General features: G+C 51.8%; 1 protein-coding gene across 2 annotated transcripts; it reads left to right on the plus strand.

The window, feature by feature from the left end:
* The first annotated feature begins 637 nt into the window (after positions 1-637).
* On the plus strand, positions 638-21,982 carry GPRC5B (G protein-coupled receptor class C group 5 member B). 2 transcript variants are annotated; one of them, XM_068967902.1, is made up of 4 exons: positions 638-699; positions 10,280-11,293; positions 18,877-18,989; positions 20,300-21,982. In XM_068967902.1, the coding sequence occupies exons 2-4, from the start codon at positions 10,288-10,290 to the stop codon at positions 20,342-20,344; spliced, it is 1,164 nt and encodes a 387-aa protein (XP_068824003.1). In that variant the 5' UTR covers positions 638-699; positions 10,280-10,287; the 3' UTR covers positions 20,345-21,982. The 2 variants fall into 2 exon arrangements, with proteins under 2 accessions (XP_068824003.1, XP_068824004.1); XM_068967903.1 differs by lacking the exon at positions 638-699 and having other exon boundaries at positions 10,279-11,293.
* Positions 21,983-22,143: the final 161 nt, after the last annotated feature.

Consider the following 22,143-nt stretch of genomic DNA (forward strand, 5'->3'; position numbering starts at 1 on the left):
GGTCACCTGATGCGAACAGCGGACTCATTGGAAAAGTCCCTGATGCTGGAGAAGATTTAAGGCAGAAGGAGAAAAGGGCGTCAGAGGATAAGATGGCTGGATGGCAACACCGATGCAATGGACATGAACTTGGGCAAACTCAAGGAGATGGTGAGGGACAGGGAGGAGGGAGGCCTGACGTGCTGCAGTCCAGGGGGTTGCAAAGAGTCGGACATGACAGGGCGACAGAACAACAGCTGTTTAGGAACCCACAGTTTAGAAAACCCCTCTATGTGTGTGTTTCTGCAAGTGGATCAACGGAGGAAAATGTCCAGCGCGTCCAGAGTGCTTTTGGACGCACTGTGGATGTGAGGGTGGTGGTCCCTAAATGCGGACACTGGAGGGGGCTCGCCTCGGCGCTGCAAGCGGGAAGCAAGGAGCGTGCGCCGGGTTCCGCTTGGAACAATCAGCCTTGGCCGGGACGGGGGCGGGGTTCAGAGGCTCCGGGGGCGGGGCCTCAGGGGGCGGGGCCGCGGCGGCTGCAGCAGCGCGGGCCGGGCCAGGGGGCGCCTCGCGCGGCTGCGGCTAGCGAGTGCGATGCAGTGAGGCCGGACGGGCGGGCGGGCGGGATCGCTGGGCTGGGGCCACGGCGGCGCTGCAGAGATGTGACTCGGGCCGAGGGCCAGCGGGAGCGTCGGCGCTGCGGGGCCGCGGGGGTCGGTGAGTGCCAGCCGCGCCGGCAGGGTGGAGGGCGCTGCGGCGACCCCAGAAACTTTTCCCCGGGTGGACTTGTGAGCGTTGGCATGTGGTCTGCTTCTTGGGCTTTTCTGAGTTCCTCCTCTTCCCCAAGGGGTTAGTCTGCTGGGGGAGTTGGGGTTTCCGGGCCGGAGGACCACAGTTTGGCGGGAGAGAGGAGCCGGCAGACCGCGGGGCAGGGGGCGGAGAAGGTTGGGACCTTAATGGGGCGGGGGCGGTGTTCCCGGACCAGACGGAGATCAAAGTCTCAGAGGAGGGTCTGAAGGCGATCGCAGATCAGGCAAAGGGCTGCTGGAACTGTAAGAGACTTCAGGCGTACCCGAGTGACTCGTGTGAGGGCAGCCGCGGGCAGGTCTGGGGGCTGCGTGGCAGGCGCGGGGCCTGACCACAGACAGAGCAGGCGGAGCCGGGGGCACAAGGGGAAAGCTTTGGAGGTGAGCTGCGGCACCTGCCGTAGGGACTGGGGGTCGCGGCTATGCACTGCCGGACAAGAAAGGGACACTGCGGGCGAAAAGAGGCAGAGCTGGGACCTGGAGCTGGGGTACAAGTGCGGGGCGACTGCATACAATGGCGGGGGGGTTAGCGTTTCTGTTCCTGCCAGGCTAGAGGCGATGATCAGCCCTGTGCTGCGTCCCCGCCCTTTGGGGGACACAGGCTTCCAGTCCCAAGCATCCCGGGACCCCTACCGCCCGCACTCGCCTCGGCCGGAGGGCTGGTTAACTGGCCAGGGAGGGGGTACCGTTGCCACCGAGGACGGGTCCAGCGCAGCCCTTGGGTTCATTCCCCGGCTATGTCACTCCCAGGCCTAGCCAATCGCCCTCCCACCCCTCAACGCAACTTGTCCCCAGTTCGCTAAGGGGGCGGCTCCTTGGAGCGCGGACAAAGGCCCCTGGAGTGTGGCGGGCAGCGGCGTCCCCGCCTGGGGCCCCGGGCCACGCGCCACATTGGCTGCCCGGCTGCGCCAGTATGGGGGGTGGGGGGACCTGAACTGAGCCCAGGAGGAGCTAGGGGTCCTCGCAAAGAGGCGAGACGTGGGGGAGGGGCTTGGCACAAAAGCTTTGGAACTTATGCCGAGGAACCTTGGTTCAAAAGTTTCCCCAGGGATGGAGGCTTTCTGGAGGACTCTAGACGTTGAGTTAAACTGCATGCAAATAGGATGTAAATAGAATGCAAATCGGTATCTGTGGGTTGGGAGCCCTCCACCCGGCCAGTTTTGTATCTGGACTGTGGAGTGAACTGTTTCCTATCTGTTCCTGCTCTGTCTGAAAAGGGGTCAACTGAGTTGGGAAGGGAAAAATGGAAGTGGGAAGGAGTCGCCATTTAGGGCACAGGCAGTGAGACAAGCAGTCTTGTTAGAGAGAGAAGCTTAAAATCTTGATCGGTTAATGTATTATTTCAGTAAATGTACCAGCTACACAATTGGCAGATAAGCCCCTGCTCTCAGAGCACTGGGGAGTTGGGCGAACACTAAATAAGTAAATAAATAGTAAGTGGATAGAACTTCCATTTGGGATAAGTGCTGCCAGGAAAATAAAGCAGGGTGATGTAAAATAAAGTGACGAGAGTTCTGCGCAGTGACATTTTAGTGGAGCTTTGCAAGATAGGGCTGCCCCCCCCCTCCACCCCCGCCACTGGCAGATGTTGGGGGGAAGACTGAACCAGGCAGAGGGCACTGCAAGTGCAAAGGCTGGGAGGTGGGAATGCGCTTAGAGAAACTGAACAAAGGCCATTGTGGCTGGAGCTCGTAGGCAGATGTTGAGAGTGGGGGTCTGAAAGGGGATGACAGGACCAGCCAAACCGCGATTTGGGGGGCCATGGAAAGGAGCTTAGGTTTTATTCTCCTAAATGAATCCTTGGAGGGAGGGTTTGGAGTAGAAAGCCACGAGATCTGATTTTTAAAAGCTCCCCTGACCTCAACAAGGAGAGGAAAAGCAGCTCCCCTTTCATTCTGCCTCTGGGGATGGCGAGGCGCCGGGAGCCTCCGAAGTGGACCTGTGGGGACTGCTTTGAATGAGCCTACGCCAGGGATGGGTCAGGTTTTAAAACCCGCTTCTCACTTTTAGGCAGTTTCTGTCTGCCCTAGGCAGCCCCCACCCAGAGCCCTCGGCTCCATATGCACTTCCACGCAAGAGCTTCCTGGGGGTTCTGAGTCAGTCACATTTTCTTCTCGGAATTACAGCCTGAGAGGAACCATCCACCCTGGAACGGGCAGCCAAGGATGCAATTTGCATTTAAATGATTGCTTTTATTTACAGGACTGGAGCTGCTTTGCATATTCATGGATCACGGAGCCTGTGTTCTGACAACCCTGTTTACTAACGTGTGAGGGTTATTAAATTCAAGGGCCCCCAGATAGTCTGGTGGTCTGGATGGTGCTGGGAACTAAAGATTATGGGATGGTATAACTTGGAAAAGAGATCAAAGGGTAAGATTGCAGGTCTGGGAAAGAGTTTTAATTAATGTCAGGAAACCTTGCAACAGTTTAATCCTTCAGGAGCAGGAAATGCACCAGCGGCTCTAAAGGGAGTGGGCAAGGACAGAGTGTGGTGTTGGGGTGCGTGGGGAGACAGGGTCCGCAGCCTCATCCTGGCCGTCTGCTGAACGTGGGGGAGTCCAACTGGGGTGCAGCAGCCTTGAGGTCAGGAGTCCGGAGCAGTGGGTTCTAGTCCCAGCTCATCCGTCACTTCCAGGAAGCCTCTGGCCAAGTCGCCTTACCACTTCCTATTCCCAACAGGACACTGAGAATTGTCATTGTTTTTGTAACAAGTCAGGACCCAGAGCTCCCTGTCTGCCAGGCACCGGGCTGAGTACTTCTAAGTACGTTTCACGTTGACTTTGAGAAAGCGGCACTATTACTATCATTGTTTTACAAAAAGACTGAAGGTCAGAGAGGTTAAGTAATGCCCTGTGTCACTCGGTTCTGTCTGACTTCCTCCAGCTGAGGTCTTCCACTCTTGAGGACACAGATGGGAGTGTAAATTCTGTGCCCGGTATTCATTAGTACTTTAGACATGCCCAGGGCTAGGTAAGGCCCTCCAGACCTGCTTAGTTTTTCTTTCCCATCCATGCTCCAGCGCCTCCTCCCCACTTCTTTAGAGAAGGTGGGTTAAAGGTGCCTCTGCTGGCAGTAGCCAAGGGGAAGCGGGTCAGAATGGCATGTTCCAGAGCAGTTTTGTACGTCTTGTATCTCCTGTCATCTGGGTGGGGTGGGAAGGTGAGGACGCTGGTTCCCAGGAAAATGGCTGGTGTCTGGTTTCTGGGTGTCTACCTCTGACTTCACAGCAGGGGCACCTGGTTTTAGGGCATGCAGACTGGCCTCCGGTCCTCCAGCGCATGGTTCCCCTCTGGAAAACCACCTGTGCAGTCAGGCCGCCATTTAGAGTACCTGCTGTGGGAATCAGGAGAGTTTGGGAGTTTTCAAGGCAGACCACATGAGTTTGAGTAGGCTCCGGGACTTGGTGATGGACAGGGAAGCCTGGCGTGCTGCAGCACGGGGTCGCAAAGAGTCGGACACGACTGAGTGACTGAACTAAACTGAACTGAAGGTAGACCACCCCAAAGGCTTCTCCCCTTCACACCCCCTCAGGGACTTCTTTTCTCGGTGTGTGATGGTGGAGTGGTGGACCAACACTTGGGTGAGCCTATTTCAGTCCCATCTCCATGGCAACTGCCCCTCCTGGAAAAGGAAAGTCAGAAAAGTTCATAACCTCAGGGCATTTGCCAATCTGTTATTTATTTAAGACCCTTTATAAGTGCTTCAGTTCAGTTCAGTCACTCAGTTGTGTTTGACTCTTGGCGACCCCATGAACCGCAGCACACCAGGCTGTGGTCCTAAACCCTACTTATTATTTTAATCCTCACAAGAACCCCGCAAGTCGGGTGTTATCACTCCCATTTTGCAGATGAAGAAACTGAGGCAAGTAAGGTTAAGTCTGCTGTCCCAGGTCACAAGGTTCTAGCAAATGCCAGGGGCAGAATCGGAAACCCAACGTTCATGCTGCTTGGTGAGGATCAAGGCTGGGAGAACCAGCCCTGCTTGTGGCCTGCAGGCAGGCAGCAGCACTGTCCTCGCACAAGGAATCTTGCCTGCATTCTTTCCAGCCTCTGCAGGCCCCAGCTTGTGAGAAATGGAGCGTGCTGCTCCACCACCTGCCGGCAGCTTCTGGCCCCTCTGTGGGGCGAGAGAGCGTGTGTGCGCGTGCGTGTGCGACACAGTGTATTTAAGAGCATCTGAATGAGTCACATTTCTGGGAGCCTGGCCGGCAGCAAAGTAATTAGTATGTGAGCCGGGTCTTGCACATTCGTCACTTTATTCACTACTCCTTTTGAGGAGCTGCATGCCTACATCCCACGGGTTTGTTGCCATATATTCATCCCGCCCCAGTCAGCCTTGCCCTGGGGCTGACTCCAAACCTCTAATCAGGTTTTGTGCAGTTTGGGGATCCTGGAGAGCTCCCTACTTGGCAGGGGGAGGCCTCAGGTGGCTGATGGGGCTGGGGCTTACCTGACAGTGGGTGCAATGGAGCCTGAGTGGGGTCTGGGGCAGTGGTAGGAAGGCAGAAGGTGCAAGGCCATGGTTCTGGCTCCCCAGCTGCATATGTTCGTGCTTCTGAAACCTCAGTGCACGCAAGCATCTGAGCACACCTGGAGCTTATCGGAGGACTGTGGAAACACAGGTGGCCAGGCCCACTCTTGAGGGTCTGCATTTCTTACAAGCTCCCAGGCAATGCTGCTGCCATTGCCAGTCTGAGGATCAAACTTTGACTTAAGCCTCAGTCCCCTCCTCTATAAGATGACCGTGAGAGCATCTTCCTGCCCTGTGCCATGAGGGTTGGAGACCGTATTTAATCAGTTCATTCATTCAGCAGCTGGGCCGTGAGCACTGCCCGTGTGCCAGGTGCTGGGGAATCGATGCAGAACAAAACAGACAGGAGCCTGGGTGTGGGGGAGACAGGCCAAAAGAGTAATAAAATAAAACAATTAAAAATTGTGGTACCTGTTACAAAGATAAAGATCAGGAGTATTGGTATAGAGCATAAAAGGGGCAAAAGGAACCTAATTTAGATAGACTGGCTAGCAAAGGGCTCAGCCGGTGACATTTCCAGAGCCCTGGTTTGTCTGAAGAGCCCAGTAACAATAGTACGTTTGTCTCCTGATTCCACGACTTTCTAGCTGTATAGCTTGTCCTAGCTTGGACAAGCCAACTGGCCTCTCTGTTTTATTTCCTGTAAAATGCAGATAGTGATACCACTTGCCTCATGGTGTCATTGTCCAGATGATTAGGTGTTAATGTATGTGAAGTGCATAGCAGAGGGCCTAGAGCATAGTAAGCACTGGGAGAGTTAACAGTCATTATTATGTTCACTATGGCAGTAATAGAGAACTCCACAGGGCAATTCTGAATCCCCCAGAAAGCCCAGATGAGCTGGACTCTGCTTCATTCTGTGAGGTGGTATAGCCCTCCTTCCGATCATCCCAGAGTTCTGTAGAACAATGACTGTCACCTCGTGGGCATCCCTTGCAGTGATAATGACCTACTTGGGACAACTGAACCCTTCCAAAGACCCTGGAGCCTAGATGTTGATTAGCGAGGACTTCCTGGAAGAACAGGACCACATCATGTGGGATACATCATAGAACGTCTTTGTTAGCAAGTTATATAAACCCATCTCAAAATGGCTTAGTCCAAAAAAAGAGAAGTTAATTGACTGCTGGAGGTGCAAAGACCAGGGTATCTGGCTTCAGGCATAACTGAATCCAGCCTTGCAGTGTACTGGGACTCCTGTCCATCCTGTGACAATTTCCTGTGGGCTAGCTTTCCTCTCAGGCAGGTTCTTTCCCTGTGATGGTAAATATGCCCTCTCCAGCTCCAGGTTTATATCCTATATCAGCTGTGTCCAACTCTTTGCGACCCCGTGGACTACACCATGCCAGGCCTCCCTCTCCTTCACTGTCTCCTGGAGTTCGCCGAAGTTCATGTCCCATTTTGTCAGTGATGCCATCCAACCATTTCATCCTCTGCTGCCCTCTTCTCCTTTTGCCTTCCTTTCAGCTTATTAACCCCAGTAACAGGAGAAAACCTCTTTCCAGTTAATTCTAGCAAAAATCCTAAGAGTGATTCTCATGGGTCTGGTTGAGGCCAAGTGCCTATCCCTGAGCCAATCAGTGCGGCCAAAGGGTGGGATAAATGCTTCCATTGGCCAGGCTGGGTCTGGGGCTCACAGCTGAAGGGGGCTCTCCAGAGGAAGATCAGGAGCTCTTTTCAGAACTGGAGGAAGGAGAGGTTTCCACCCTCAGGAATGAAAACAGAAAGCAAGAGTGTATCTATTTTCCCATGTCAGAAAGGAGTGGGAGCTAGAGACGGGGACCACAGCCAAAAGAACCCACACAATTTCAGAAGCTTGGTTTCCATCTTTATATTTTCTTCACATTGGTTTCCTGTTGTTGTTGGAAGGTCAGTCAGGAAGAGAGACGAGCCGGCAGAACCGAGGGATGAACCGGCAGAACCAAGTTCCGACTTGTAGGCAGGTCTGAAGAGAGGAGATTCCTCCAAGAGAGTGAGTGGAGGCAGCTAAAGAAAGTCTAGTTCTTGCAAGGAAAGGACCTGGGATGCAGGCATGAGGTTGAGAGACCTGGCTGGTTTCCTGGCTTCTTCTTCAAGTCTGTTCTCAAGCATATAAACCAGGCTTTCTCATCCTCAGCACTTCTGACGTGTGGGGCCAGATCACTCTGGTGATCTTAGTGTTGAGGGCCATCTCAGGCATGTTGTTCAGTCACTCAGTGACCACATGGACTGCAGCACACCAGGCTTCCCTGCCCTTCACCATCTCCCGGAGTTTGCTCAAACTCATGTCCATTGAGTCGATGATGCTACCCAACCATCTCATTCTCTGTCATCCCCTTCTCCTCCTGCCTTCAGTCTTTCCCAACATCAGGGTCTTTTCCGATGAGCCAGCTCTTCATATCAGGTGGCCAAAGTATTGGAGCTTCAGCTTCAGCATCAGTCCTTCCAATGAATATTCAGGGTTGATTTCCTTTAGAATTGACTGGTTTGATCTCCTTGCAGTCCAAAGGACTCTAAAGAGTCTTCCCAGCACAGGCTGCTTAGCGGCTACCCTGGACTCTACCTGCTAGAGGCCAGTTGCACTTCCCTCCCCAGTTGTGACAAGCAGAACTGTCCCTAGATATGCCCCAGGGTTCCCTGGGGTCACAGTCACCCTGGTTGAGAACCACTGGCCTGGAGGTGTGTGGGGAGAGGTGGGGAGAGGGCTGTGGTCAAGACTCCAGAAGCACCTTCCTCCCTGTCTCCTCCCAGCCGTCCTGGGGACTGTTGGCCACTGTGTGAACTAGAAAGTCTGCATGGGGTGTGTTCTGTTGTCACTTGCTGAGAAGTCTCTTAATCACGTTTGCCATTGATGAGAAGTCTAGACGAAATCCACTATACTATGTCAGGGGCCAATGGCATTTTGTTCCAGCGTATCCAGTTCTTAAACTTTTTTTTTTTTCTGGGCATGTTGGTTCTTAAATTTTGATTCCGAGTGTGCTCTTGTGATAAGAAGCTCTGACTAGGACAGCATTTTTTTTCCAAAGGTGGTACATTGGGATATGGCCATGGGGATGCAACGTGAGCTCCATCAACAGGTATTCCAATGTGTTGAGCTTTCTTTTGGGTCAATTTCAAGACCTTGGTGAGTCAGTTAAGTAAGTAACTTACAGGGGGTATGTAGACAAAGCTTAAATAGCTGAGGTGGCACTCTTGTGACTGACACGGCACGAAGAGTGATGGGACCAGGGGCCTGATTACCAATGTCTGAGTGCTTGTTTCAGGAGCATGTCTTGTCAGATACCCTCTGTTCCTGCCTTCCCTCATCTCTGGGCAAAGGAAGGATCACCCTGTAGCACCAGGCTCCTTCTCATTCTGTGGTATCAATAATTTATCCCAGTTGATGGCCTTGCGGCCAAGACAGGATCAGAGCTGCTCACTATATCCCATCAAGAAGCTGAGAGAGAGAAGTGATCAATACCACATTTACTTAAGAAAGCCCCAGGGATGTGCTGAACTGCCTGGGAGGTGGCTGGTTACAGCCTCACTGTGGGCGGAGCTAAGTCTGGCTTAAGATGCCCAGAAACACAGCACAGCAGAGCTGGGCAGGCAGGGCTTTCCCAAGGCCAGGCTCCCTCCGAAAGCAAGGACCTGGTGGCAGTGGGTAGAGGAGAGCCCTACTGAGAAGTCTCATTCCCGCAGTATTTAAGAAGCATCTACTCGGTGCTAGTTCTTCACCAGTGGTGCTCATTCTGTGATTCCCCGCCCCGCAGAGAATGTTGGCAGTGTCTAAGAATTTGAGGGGTTGTCACTGCTAGGGGAGAGGGTGTGCTTCAGGCACCTAGTTGGTGGAGGCCAGGGGGGCTGCTCCACCTCCTGCAATGCGCAGGACAGACCCCCAAACAAGGGAGGCTCAGACCCAAAGTGTCCGTTACCCCGGGGCTGAGAAACCCTGGTTTGCACTGATGAACAAGACAGTGTCCCTGTCCTCCTGCAGCTGGCGGTGAAGAACGGCAGGAAGGGAGGAGAGGAGGAAGGGACCGGAGAAACAAAGTAAACAGGCGAAAGGATAACAGATGCGATTAGACCTAAGAAATAGACGAGAGGCACTGTGGAGGGGGGAGGGGGTGTGACCTTGGCCAAGGTCTGAGTGGATGACATGAGAGCTGAGACCAGTGTGCGGAGGAGCAGTTTTCCATGAAAGCGGGGGTGGGAGGGGTCTAAGCAGAGGAAGCAGGGGGCGAAGAGGAGACTCGGGTTAATAAGCCCGTCTCTGGCTGCTGGGTGCAGCCCTTGGGGGCGTCCTGCAGGCATCTCCAGGAGAGGGGGGCCTCCCTGGAGCAAGAGGATGGATTCTCAGGAGATCTTTGTGAGAAGGGTAGGATGTGTGAGGGGAGGGGGAAAAGGCGGAACCCAGGAAGACAGTTGACACTGTTTGATATGCTGGGAAGCTTCTAAGAGGGGGTGCTTCTAGGAGCTGAGTGTGTGACCTTGGGCAAGTGTCCCAGCCTCCTCAAGACTGTTGTCACCGGTGTGAGGACTGGCTGTGTTGGGTCCCTGGCCGAGGCTGAGTCATCGGTGAGTGCCAGCTGTTAGCACTGAGGGACCAAAACCACAATGCACATCCTTCTCCCAGCGAGCGCTCAGCCCATGAGCATCTCTTTGAGTCTCATTTTACTTCCTTATTTTTAAAGAGGTCAGACACGGCCTCACATTCAACGAAGATGACAGGGTATTCAGAGAAAGGGGGTCTCCCTCCCACCCTCTCCTCCAGTCACTAGCACTGACGATTCATGGTTGTTCACCGAGCCCAGCCAAGGGGGCAGATGGGGACCAAAATCCTCACCCACTCCTGGCGCCAGGCTGTGCTGCCTGGAGAAGGGGGCTGGTGGTGGGTTTGAAGGGACGTAGGGTCTCCTTAAAGAAGTCAGGAGAGTGGAAGTCTCACCGTGAATTGGTCTTCTCCCCCCAACTTTTCTGGAACCTTCGCGGCGGCATCAGAGAGAAAGATGAGAACCCACCAGGCGCTCGCCTTCCTCCTGCTCTTCGTGATCGCCTCCGGGGCCTCTGAGAACGCCAGCACGTCCCGGGGCTGCGGGCTGGACCTTCTCCCTCAGTACGTGTCCCTGTGCGACCTGGACACCATCTGGGGCATCGTGGTGGAGGCGGTGGCCGGGGCGGGCGCCCTGATCACACTGCTCCTGATGCTCATCCTGCTGGTGCGGCTGCCGTTCATCAAGGACAAGGAGAAAAAGGACCCTGTGGGCCTCCACTTCCTCTTCCTCCTGGGGACCCTAGGTCTCTTTGGGCTGACCTTCGCCTTTATCATCCGGGAGGACGAGACCATCTGCTCGGTCCGCCGGTTCCTCTGGGGCGTCCTGTTCGCGCTCTGCTTCTCCTGCCTGCTGAGCCAGGCATGGCGAGTGAGGAGGCTGGTGCGCCATGGCAAGAGCCCCTCGGGCTGGCAGCTGGTGGGCATGGCCCTGTGCCTGATGCTGGTGCAGGTCATCATCGCCATCGAGTGGCTGGTGCTGACCGTGCTTCGAGACGCGAAGCCAGCCTGTGCCTACGAGCCCATGGACTTCGCGATGGCCCTCATCTACGACATGGTACTGCTCGTGGCCACCCTGGGGCTGGCCTTTTTCTCGCTATGTGGAAAGTTCAAGAAGTGGAAGCAGAATGGAGTCTGCATCTTGGTCACGGCCTTCCTCTCCATGCTCATCTGGGTGGCTTGGATGACCATGTACCTCTTCGGCAACGCCGAGCTGCGACAGGGAGATGCCTGGGGCGACCCCACCTTGGCCATCACGCTGGTGGCCAGTGGCTGGGTCTTCGTCATCTTCCATGCCATCCCAGAGATCCACTGCACCATTCTGCCAGCCCCGCAGGAAAACACGCCCAACTACTTCGACACGTCACAGCCAAGGATGCGGGAGACGGCGTTTGAGGAGGACGTGCAGCTGCCTCGGACCTACATGGAGAACAAAGCCTTCTCAATGGATGAACACAATGCAGGTAAAGGGGTACTGTCCCACTGGGTTAGGCTGTTCCTCCCAAAAGAGCTCCTTTTCCCCCACTGAGGATCACGGGCCCTGGGGGTAGTCCTGGCAAATCAGAGCCCACAAACATTGACCCTGTGCTGAAACTGGCCCCTAGAGATTCAGCGTTATCAATTCATTTAGCATGCGTGCCTGCATGTGTGTTCAATCATATCTGACTCTTTGCAGCCTCGTGGACTGTAGCCCTCCAGGTTCCTCTGTCCATGTGATTCTCCATGCAAGAATACTGGAATGGGTTGCTATTTCCTTCTCCAGGGCATCTTCCTGAGCCAGGGATCAAACCCGCATCTCCTGTGTCTCCTACATTGGCAGGTGGATTCTTTACCACTGAGCCATCTGAGAAGAGACTTAATTAGCACTTTCAACTAATTTAATGTAAAAAGTCAGATTCCTGGCCTTTTTTGAAAAGTTGGATCTGGCAGTGCTGGTGCCGTTCCCAATGGCACCAGTTGTCTGCAGCTGGCTGGGAGGCCCTGTCTCTTACCCTCCCAGGTGGTGGTGGCCTTTTGGGTGGGCATCCGTTTTCTCTTCACTACACTCCCCTTGGGCTTCCCTGGTGGCTCGGCTGGTAAAGAATCTGTCCACGATGCAGACCTGGGTTCGATCCCTGAGTTGGGAAGATTCCCCTGGAGTAGAGCACAGCTACCCACTCCAGTATTCTGGCCTGGAGAATTCCATGGACTGTATAGTACATGGAGTTGCAAAGAGTCAGACATGACTAAGTGACTTTCACTTCCCATGGCTCCCTGTCCCATCCACTATAGCATATCAACATCAGCTTCCTGCTTCCTGGATGTTTGAGTTTGCAGCCCGTGTGCTATCTGGATGCAGGGGATGGCGAGAGGCAATGTTCACACTCTCTCCCCTAGCTCTGTCTCCAGGAGTGGATGAATTTGGGCCCTGGAGTCAGAGTCTGGGTTGGGATCCTGCCTCTTCCCAGATGTAGGCTTTGTGTACTCCATAAAGCTGCTGTGAGTCCTGATGTACCAAGGGACCCCCACGGCACCTGGCTTGTTGAATGTGTATCCTGGTTGGGTTCCCCTGAAAGCAGAGCCTGAGACTTGTTGCAGGCAGTTTACTTAGGAGGTCGCCCCTGCCCGGGAGAATGAGACCGGGAAGGCAGAAACGCCAGAACAAGAGCGTCGAGAGCTAGTTACCACCACAGGCAGCTGGGGCTTATTCCTGCCAGGGACACATGTAGAACGAGCCTCAGAATTGATCCTTGGAGGACAGGAGGCTTCAGCATCTGTCCATCAACTCCTATCTCCCACTGCCATGAGTGTCCACCAGGGCTCCCATAAATGGGCTAATCAAGTTCTATTAGCTCCACCAACAGAAAAGCAGAGATTCAGCAGGCACTTCAGGTGGAGGTGGGATCCCCAGGTGAGCCAAGAAGTAGCAGCCCAGGCCCCAGCTACCCCTGCGGGAGATGCTGGAGAAGTGTCTCTTACAGTTGTTGCTTAAAGCAAGTCGGCTGGGTTCCCAGTACTTGAGATTAATTAAAAGTGCTTTTTCTCAGTTACCTAAAGATTTATCAGGAGCTATAATAATAACAGTAGCAGTAGCAGCTGCAGTAGTAATAATTACCTAGTATAATTGTCATTTTTTGAACACTAGCTACATGCCAGACCCTACTCCTTAACCTGCATTATCTCATTAGTCCATCCCTCCAGTTGACGAGGTAGAGTCTGTTATCCCCATCTCACAGAGGAATAAGTAGAGGCTGTAAGAGATTCAGTCTTGCCCAGTGACATAGGAGGTGGTCCCTTCCGAATGGTTGAGTCCCCTTTTCTGTGACGCTCACCCAGGTGCCTGGGCGGTGGTCTGGTCATACTGCAGAGTCAGCCTTTTCGGGTTCAGCACAGCCGCCCACCCCCACAGGCAGGGGGAAACACATCAAGCCCCCAGGTCCTCCAAGGCCCCCCGCAGCCCTCTGCCCACCAAGAGGTACCCAGCTGCCTCTGCACCCTGCTCCTGCTCAGACCCCCGGGAGAATGACAGGCCTGCCCCCTGCTCGTTCCCCCTCCCCACCATGGGTAGAATCACAGTCCTGGGGTGGCCTTTATCGGAGTGGTCTCCTTCTTACTGGAAGCCCCAGACCAGCAAGCTTGTGTTTGTCAAGAGATTTGACAGGGATGAGCCACAGCTCCAGTGGGGCTGACTCCCCTGGTTGCCAGGAGAAGGGGGTCATTACAAGGACCCCAAAGGGTCCCTCAGGGCATATGATAAGCAGAGGCCAGGCACCTGACCAGTTCTTGGGGTCCTGGTGGAGCCACCTCTTCCCTGGCCTCTCCTGGAATAGGATCCTCTTTATCTGACACTCGCAAACTCCCCTTGGACCTTAAAAGTTACAGGAACTCCTGAAATGGTTATAGAGCTTTATACATTCACCGTGTAATTAGTCCATTGCTTTGTCAAATTCTCAAGGCCACTTGTGATCCCTAGAAGGTTAAGAATCATTTTTGTTGAACCGTCTAGTTTACTGCAGTGCAACGAGGAGTTGGGTGCTAGAACTACCTACAAGTATTCGGGGCATCAGAAGTTAAAAATGGCTAACCTTTACAGGGTGCTTACGATGGGCAGGTTCCATTCTGAGCATTTTAGTGACTAATCTAATTTAATTCCTGCAATAACCCAGTAAGGTCCATTTTGCAGACAGGAAACTGAGGCATGGAGAGGCTGAACAATTTGCCTAAGAGGCAAAGCCAGGGTTTGAACCCAGGCAGCCTGGCTCCAAGCCCACTCTGCCACAGAACTTCTCTTAAAGCCTTTCAGCATCCCTCATCTCACAGGCATGTCAGAGAAACTCTGTGCCTTGAGAAGACAGGGATTATCAGTCCCATTTTACAGAACAGAAAACGGAGTCTAGGAGTGTCCGGCAACTTGTTCAGGCTCACAGTGGAGCAGGGAGAAGGAAGGTTGGTTTTCTGAATGCCCTGCATCCTTTCTTGCGAAAATGCAGTCAGTATGTCATATCCTTGTAAGATCCAGAGATCAAAGCGATTTGGGACCCATGTCAGAACCAGCAGTGCCTGGACTGGCACAGGGGGTGATGGGGCTTCAGAGGTGCCCACACACCCATCTGTTTCATACTCTGGGTTCCAGAGCCAAGGACATTGTCCCTCATTCCCCTCTTTCTTTTCCAAAGCAAAAATAACTTTTTTATTCCTTTCTGATGACAGAAGATCAACAATAATCAGGAGTTCAGCAAGTGAAAATAATAACAGTTGCTCAAAATCCCATTGCCCAAAGGCAACTACTGCTGACTGTTTGCTCCCGTCTTGCCAGACACAGTACCCCCACCCCGCACACACATACACACACACAAACCAGTCCAGCAGAGCGGCTCTTAACCTGTCTGCACATTAGAGTCTCTTGGGCAGCTTTAAACAAATTACCAGCGCCTGCCCCCTCAATCTGATTGAGTAAGTCTGTTTGGGCTCAAGTATTTTAGGCCCTCCAAGTGCTTCTAGGGTGTAACCAGGTTGAAAGCACTCGTTGTCTTAAGAGGCTGTCTGCAATGCGCTTGCTTAAATCGACAGTCTATCGTGGAGGAAGGCCTTTCCACGTCAACAACTGCAGAGCTGTCCTTTTCACGAGACAGAGCTTTCCAGGAGGCACCATAATTTGTTTTCCTGATCTGGGTGGTGGTTTAGTTGCTAAGTTATGTCCGACTCTTGCAATCGCACGGACTATAGCCTGTCAGGCTCCTCTGTCTCTGGGATTCTCCAGGCAAGCATACTGGAGTGGGTTGCCATTTCTTCCTCCAGGGGATCTTCCTGACCCAGCAATTGAACCCGGGTCTCCTGCATTGCAGGCAGATCATTTACCAACTGAGCTATTTATGATCTTAGCTGGTGAATATTCTGCTTGTTTCTGGCTTTCCATACAAGTTATGCTGCAATAACCCTTCTTATCCATTCATCTTTGTGTCCTTGATCAATTACCTCCTTGCAAAAGAATTCTGCATCAAAATCTACTACCTTTCAGTCCTGATATATACTGCCAGATCCCCCTCCTCACAGAAAGGTAGACTGATTTAGTCTCCCTGATGAATTGTATGAGAGCCCCCATCCCCACTTCTTCACCAACCTTGGATATTGTCAGACTTTTTTAATAGCCCTGTTTTGCATTCTCCCAAATGTGTCTCCACCAAAATTCACGTGGGCACCAGGCAAAGTCAATTCCCTCAGAAGGCTCACAGAGAGAGAATAAATAGTCATCCTGGTTAGGACTGCCTTTGTTCGAGAAATCCTACTTTACTGGCTGGGGAATGCCTGGGCACCCTTCCTGGCCATGGTGAGAACAGCTGTTGTCCTCTTTGGTCTGACCTCAGCCAGCTGTATTTTAGGGAACCGGGCCCTACACGGGGCCTTACCCTGGAGCTACAGCTGGCGCTGTTTCTCCTGCATTTTAACCAGCCAGGTTAAAATGGGCTCTCTACCCTTGAGAGTCCAGCCCTGAGGTCAAGAGATGGGAGGAATATGCCCCAGGCTGGCCTGCGGCTCAGCCTCTGCTGCCTGTTTCCTTCCCCCAGTGGGACCCCAGATATGTAGGACTTCACCAGCCTGCTGTTTCTTAATACTTATCAACAAGGCATGAGGTATGTGACGGAAGATGAAAATACACAAGGATATAGCACTTCAGATCACATTTTGGAAAGCGCTAACAAGGTGCATTAAATGTTCACCTTCCAAGAGCAGGAAGGAAAAGTGTTCTTTCCTCCATGAGGGGATTTGGGCTTTCTGATCTCATTAGGCCAAGGGCGATTTAAACTCTGCCCCTTCGCTGCCCAGTGCAAGGCCTTGTGTCAGCTTTGGGGGCAGGACCCAAACTCGCCTCAGTTGTAGTGAGGACTGGCAGGAGAGGGCTGGCATTTAGCCTATGCTCTTAGATTCCTCTAGGGACTCCTTGTGGGTGAGCCCTGCTTGCCTTTCAGAGGGCTCATCTCTGGGTCAGAGTGGGCTGTCAGTTGGGGTTCTTGAAGATGCAAGTTAATTAAAAAAAAAAATCTCATCTGAAGCAATTTAAGTAAACAAAACAACAACAAAATTAATGTACTGGGGATCAGGCTTCAGAAATGGATAGATCCAGCAGGCTCAAGTGATGCCAAGATCCGGTCTCTCTCCATCTCTTGGCTCTGTTAGAATCACGCCAGCTCTGAGCTCATGCAGAGTCCCACTAGAGAAAAGGAATGTTTCCCAGGATGCTTGAGTATAAAATCCCAGCGTTAGCTCTGACTGGACCTGATTGGCTGGGCTTAAATCCCATGCCCACCTCAAGGCCTGGGGAGGAGGCAGTTGTAGCCAGTACCCAGGGACCCAGAATGTGGGAGGGATGTTTACCAGAGGAGAACCAGTCCAAATAACCACTACACAGAGGGATCGCTGGGCCAGGGCACCCCACAGACACCTATCCAGCAGAGACTTTGTTTCTTCGAAGAGAATGTGAGAGCCACATTCCCGCACTGCAGCTGGCCAGCCTCTGCTTCATGAGGAAAGCTGCGCTGTTCCATTTTCCCTCTTTTCAAGGAGGTCTTGGCTAGGAATTGGGACTAGTGAGAGTGAGAGTCCAGGGACTCTATGTCCCCTGGACCCTGTCCCCTCTTCTCAGCTCCCCAGGAAGGGCACCTCCTTGTCAGTGTGTGCGTGGGAGCTATTGAAGGCTTGGAGATGCTAAAGCAAAGAGGTTTTCACAAGTCTTTTAGAACATGCCTTCCCCACTCTGCCTATGTTTTTTGGTTCAGTCTGGGCCGATCTGCTCCCAAATGTCACTTAAATTCAGATTGCTCCTAAGTAACTAAGTGCAGTCGTTAAAAACATCGTATGTGGACCCAAAATAGTGTGATGGTCAAGGAAACCAATTCTCTCTGCTGCTGCTGCTAAGTCACTTCAGTCATGTCTGACTGTGCGACCCCATAGACGGCAGCCCACCAGGCTCCCCCATCCCTGGGATTCTCCAGGCAAGAACACTACTTGGATTCAAATGCTGGTTCTTACCAGCTGTGTGACCTCGGGCAAATTACCTAATCACTCTGTGCCCCATGTAAAATGGAAATAAAAGAACCTACTATGCTATGAAAATTAAATAAGATAATACATATAAAGTATTTTTATAAGCAGCCCTGGCTCTTGGTTGGCACTCTGTGAAGATTAACTGTACTATCAAGGTGATTTTGGTCCCTTCCCCAAGTAATTTAATTTGTAAAAATCCCAAGTCCTCTTACTACTTTTTAGTCAGAAGAAGAAAAAAAAAAAAAAGACTCTCTTCAGGGAGGACTTTAATTGAGGTTTTTCTCAGCAAAGTAAGATAAGTGCCTTCAGTGAGAAGGAAGATAATGAAGGCGACAGCTCACAACTGAGACAGACTTTTGTTTTGATTTTTTTATAGTGCTTCTTCTTTCTCTGTTATCTTTTAATAGACTATTTTTTAGAGCAGTTTTAGGTACGGAGAAATTGAACAGGAAGTACATGGAGTTCCCACCTGCCCCATCCCCCCTGGTTTTCCCTTTTATTAACAACTTGCATTGGTGTTAACATTTGCTGCAATGGATGAATCAATACTGATACATTATTATTAACTCAAGTCCATAATTTGCTTTCTAGAGGTCACTATGTACAGTTCTGTGGGCTTGGACAAATCCATAATGTCATGTCTCCACTGTTACAGTATCACCCAGAGTAGTTCCGATGCCCTAAAAATGCCCTGTGCTCCCCCCAAACCCCTGCCAATCACTGATCTTCTCACTGCCTCTATAGGTTATACTTTTGCAGAGTATTATAGTTGGAATCATATAATGTGAGATTTTATAGCCCACTGCTTTCACTTAATAATACACATTCATGGTTCATCCAAGTCTTTTTGTGCCATTTGATTTTTCTTCACCGAAAGAGGAAATTTAGATGTATAAAAATACATTGCAAATAAGAAACATCATTTACCTTTCAGAGGTAAAACGAACAGACCTATGTTGCTGCCTTTGCTTCAGATCTCCCTTTTTTCCTGTCTAGAAATGACCCCACCCATACACCTGGGGCCCTTCCATCCTCTCCCGCGTCACTTTCCCAGGAAGATGTCCGAGCTCTCCCATGTACCTGTGGTCCAGCATCTCAGGCTTGCCCACCTCTGTGTGTATCCAGAAACCATGTTGCACAGTATGGTGTTGAACCTGACATGGATGGCACTCTGCCGCGAGCAGGTCTTTTGTCAGAAGAGACCTTGTGAGAGGTGCAGGTGCTGTCTTTGTCACCCATGGCCCTCTGGGGGTGCGGGGAGAGGCTCCACCCTGGGTCCCCTCCCCAAGAGCTGCCTGCGCCCTGGATTCTACAGACTCCCCAACCCCACGGAGATGGGTCAGGCTCCAAGAGAACCCGAGAACAAAGCGCCTTTGTGACTTTGTTTTGAATCTGGCTTGTGACAAAGTGGAGGAACAGGGAGGGGGCGTGTGCCTGGAGCATGGTGTTGATGCAGGGGAAGAAAACAAAACTCAAAACTGTGTCTTTTTGTGTGTGTGTGTGGTGTTGCCTTTCCCTCCCTCAGCTCTCCGAACTGCAGGATTTCGCAATGGCAGCTTGGGAAACAGACCCAGCGCTCCGTTCAGAAGCAATGTGTATCAGCCAACTGAGATGGCTGTTGTGCTCAACGGGGGGACTGTAAGTATCAAGAGGTGATGTTCTGGCAGGAAGCCTTGGAGTGGTCAGTGTTGAGGGGCAGCTTCGACAGGGACACACCACTCTATGGAGGCTGCTCACGGGGCTGCAAAGAGAGCAGCTCACGTCAACACCCCTTGCAGCTAGGATGCATGCAGTGTTCCATTTCTCTCTCCTCTCCACCTACTTTCTCCATGCATGAGACATTTCCCTGTAGTTAGTTGACCATCTGTAGATCATTTGAACGAGTTCCTGTTTCTTGCAGCTCTTGCACCCAGTGAATTCTCTATTTTTCATCATAACAGGAGGTGCCCTTTCCCATGCTTTCCTTGGGAAGTGACTTTTAGGAAAAGCCCAGAGTTACAAAACCCTGGCAGATTTTGCTGGCATCCAACCTAGTTGAGCCTCCTGCCCCATGCCCCAGCTGGGTACCAGATTCCCCCCAACCCCCAATCCTTAAAAGATTTCTTACGAAATTGAGGTGATTATCATTTCTCTCCCACAAACACAAAAACAGATACTATCTGATGCCAAACAGACCTTCAGCAGAATTGTCATCATTTACATTTTGCCTCTGTGGAATTACATCATTTTGTTTCTCTAGCGATCCAAAATTGCACTCTCATTCCCACATTTAATTTTCAAACATAGCTACATGCTTCTTTTACAAACAACACATGAACCAGTTTACACGTGTAAATTGGATTCCCATTCTTTATATCATGTGCCAATTCCATAACTCAACCTGAACTTTTTTATTTTCAATGTGAGTCAGAGATGGTCTTTGATCTCTAGAGGAAACTTGGGTTTTCCTGGCCTTTGACTGGTATGAGAGGCATTATTTGCACTGGTATGCCAGGGGCTCAAAGCAATAGGCTCACAGATTGCAGTCATGAAGAGCACCAGCCATCCATGGGCCTGTTTATTGTTGGGTACCAAGAAAATCCTGAGTTTCAAGCATTTGACCTGTGGGTTTTAATAAATTTAGTTAGAAAACAGCCCCACCAGTCATTCTTAAACCCTCTGTGTCCAGTCAAGGCCAATGTGCATAAAAACACCCTGGACTTAGAAAGTGATGTGGGTTCTGGGTAAGGAAACGTATTTGTTCAGGTGCACGATTATAGAAAAGGGGCAGACAGCCTTCCCAGGAGCAGAATGTTGTAGGTAACACACAGTGGTTGCTGCTTTTCTTGGGAATTATTCAGCCCTTTAGGAAAAGGCAAGCTAACTTAGCTTTGGTACATTGTTAACAAATGGGTTTCTAACATTGACTTTGCAAAGCTGAGTTCTTAGTGTGTTATTCCTATTTCCAGATCCCAACAGCTCCGCCAAGTTACACTGGAAGACACCTCTGGTGAAAGACTTTAAGTTCCAGAGAATAAGAGTCTCTCTTACCAATTTTATTCCCTGGTCGTGTCTTTCTTGAGGGAGAAATCAGTAACAGTAGCTGAACAAGGCCGCCTCGAAGCCAGGAGATTTGGAAATCCTAGACAAGGGGATTTCGTGTAAATGTGAACACTGCTGAACTGAAAAGCTAACACCAACTGCCCTCCCCACCCCTGCCACACACACACACATACACACACACACACGTAATACCAAACCAACCTCAAACCCCGCAAACTAAAGCAAAGCTAATTGCAAATAGGATTAGGCTCACTCGAAAATGTGGCTGGGAAGACTGTTTCATCCTCTGGGGTAAGAGCAGAACCGCGTTCACAGCCAGCAGGCCAGGCCAGTGTTGGTTGAGCACGGAGAGCCCCACACCATCGCCCCTCCCCAGCAAGTGCTGGACCCCAGGTGGCCTCTTGCAGACGGTCATTTCACTGAGGAAGGAGAATAGGGGCTTTCTCACTGGCCTGCCTGTGGGTTTTCACATTTCAGGGCAGTCAGGAGCAGTGGAGATGGTGAGTGTGATTCCGAGGCCCAGCCCATCTGTATCTGGGGAAGAGCTTTATGAGCCGTGGTGGAGGAAGCCTGGCATGTGCCAAAGAAGAGAAGGCAGTCTGGGAGTTGAAGGGACCGTCACACTTAGAAAGTAGCACCCAGGCTTTGCTCCTTCTCTGGGCCTCTTGCTCTGGCGTCACTGCCAGGAAGCAAGCCTGCCTGCCTCCAAGGGGCAGTTTTCAACTGGAGCAGCCGTCTCTCCCCTGATTACCCCTCCCTCTTCCCACCTCAGGAGAGTTCCTCCAGCCCTTCCCGCCTCTCCTGCCATGTCCATTTCAAAGGCTCACGTGGAGCCAGCAGCTCAAAGCCCCTGCCTTGGCCAGGGGGCGGATGCCGGGGTGGATTTTCCACGATGCTGTCACATGGCAGGGGTACCCTGGGGTGGAGAGGCGATGCCTGCTGCCTAGCAAGCAGTGAGTTCTTGGGTCTTCTCTGCGGATGTAGTAAAAGGTCCAGCGTCGGGTGGAGCACATGAGGATTTCTTGCTGCTTTGGGAGGGCGTGGGGGACATTTTTGTCTCCGTTTTCTGCAAGTTCCAGGAAAATGGTTCTCTTCCAAGCCCATTGTTTCTGTCATGGTTTCCATCTGTCCTAAGCAAGTCATCCCTTTCTTTGGCATTTCAGACATCTCGGCCATTAAAAGCCCCATGTTCTCTGCACTGTTTGGCCAGCATAATCGCAGGCAATGATTCAAAGCAAAGAGTTTTAACCTGACGGCATGGAATGTATAAATGAGGGTGGGTCTTTTTGCATATACTCTAGTCACTGTATTGCTTTTTTTTTTTTTTCTATGAAACAACCCATAAGCCTTTAACCTTTACAGAAAATGAAAAAGGTTAGTGTTTGGGGGGAAACTGACCTCTTCAGAAGCCAATATGTCTGAGCTGAGTATGTTTTAATAAACCTTCTGATTTTTCTTGAGGCCCTAGTCTGCTGTGTCCCATCCTCGCCCTCCCCTGTCCCCATCCTTGCAAAGCACCCGGGTAGGGAGGCCAATCTGGCCCCGGTGTGGCCCTCCTCCAAGGTAGCCCATTTCCACATGTTGCCAGCATGGGGAAGAGGGGGCATACCTGACCGGGGGAAGCAGGGAAGCACCCACCCACCCAGAGCATGTGCTTGCTTCTAGAGAGAGTCAGATCCGAGACCTCTGTGCCAGGAACACCCCGGGTGGGGGGGTGGGTACTGCCACGGGGAGTATTGGGGTAGGGGGG

The sequence above is a fragment of the Capricornis sumatraensis genome, chromosome 3 (assembly GCF_032405125.1).
Source record: "Capricornis sumatraensis isolate serow.1 chromosome 3, serow.2, whole genome shotgun sequence".
In the NCBI taxonomy this organism is placed as follows: Eukaryota; Metazoa; Chordata; class Mammalia; order Artiodactyla; family Bovidae; genus Capricornis; species Capricornis sumatraensis.

Coding starts and splice junctions, on each gene's coding strand:
- GPRC5B (XM_068967902.1), top strand. CDS start 10,288: ATGAGAACCCACCAGGCGCTCGCCTTCCTCCTGCTCTTCGTGATCGCC. Junction 11,294..18,876: donor AATGGATGAACACAATGCAG/GTAAAGGGGTAC, acceptor TCCCTCCCTCAG/CTCTCCGAACTGCAGGATTT. Junction 18,990..20,299: donor TTGTGCTCAACGGGGGGACT/GTAAGTATCAAG, acceptor TCCTATTTCCAG/ATCCCAACAGCTCCGCCAAG.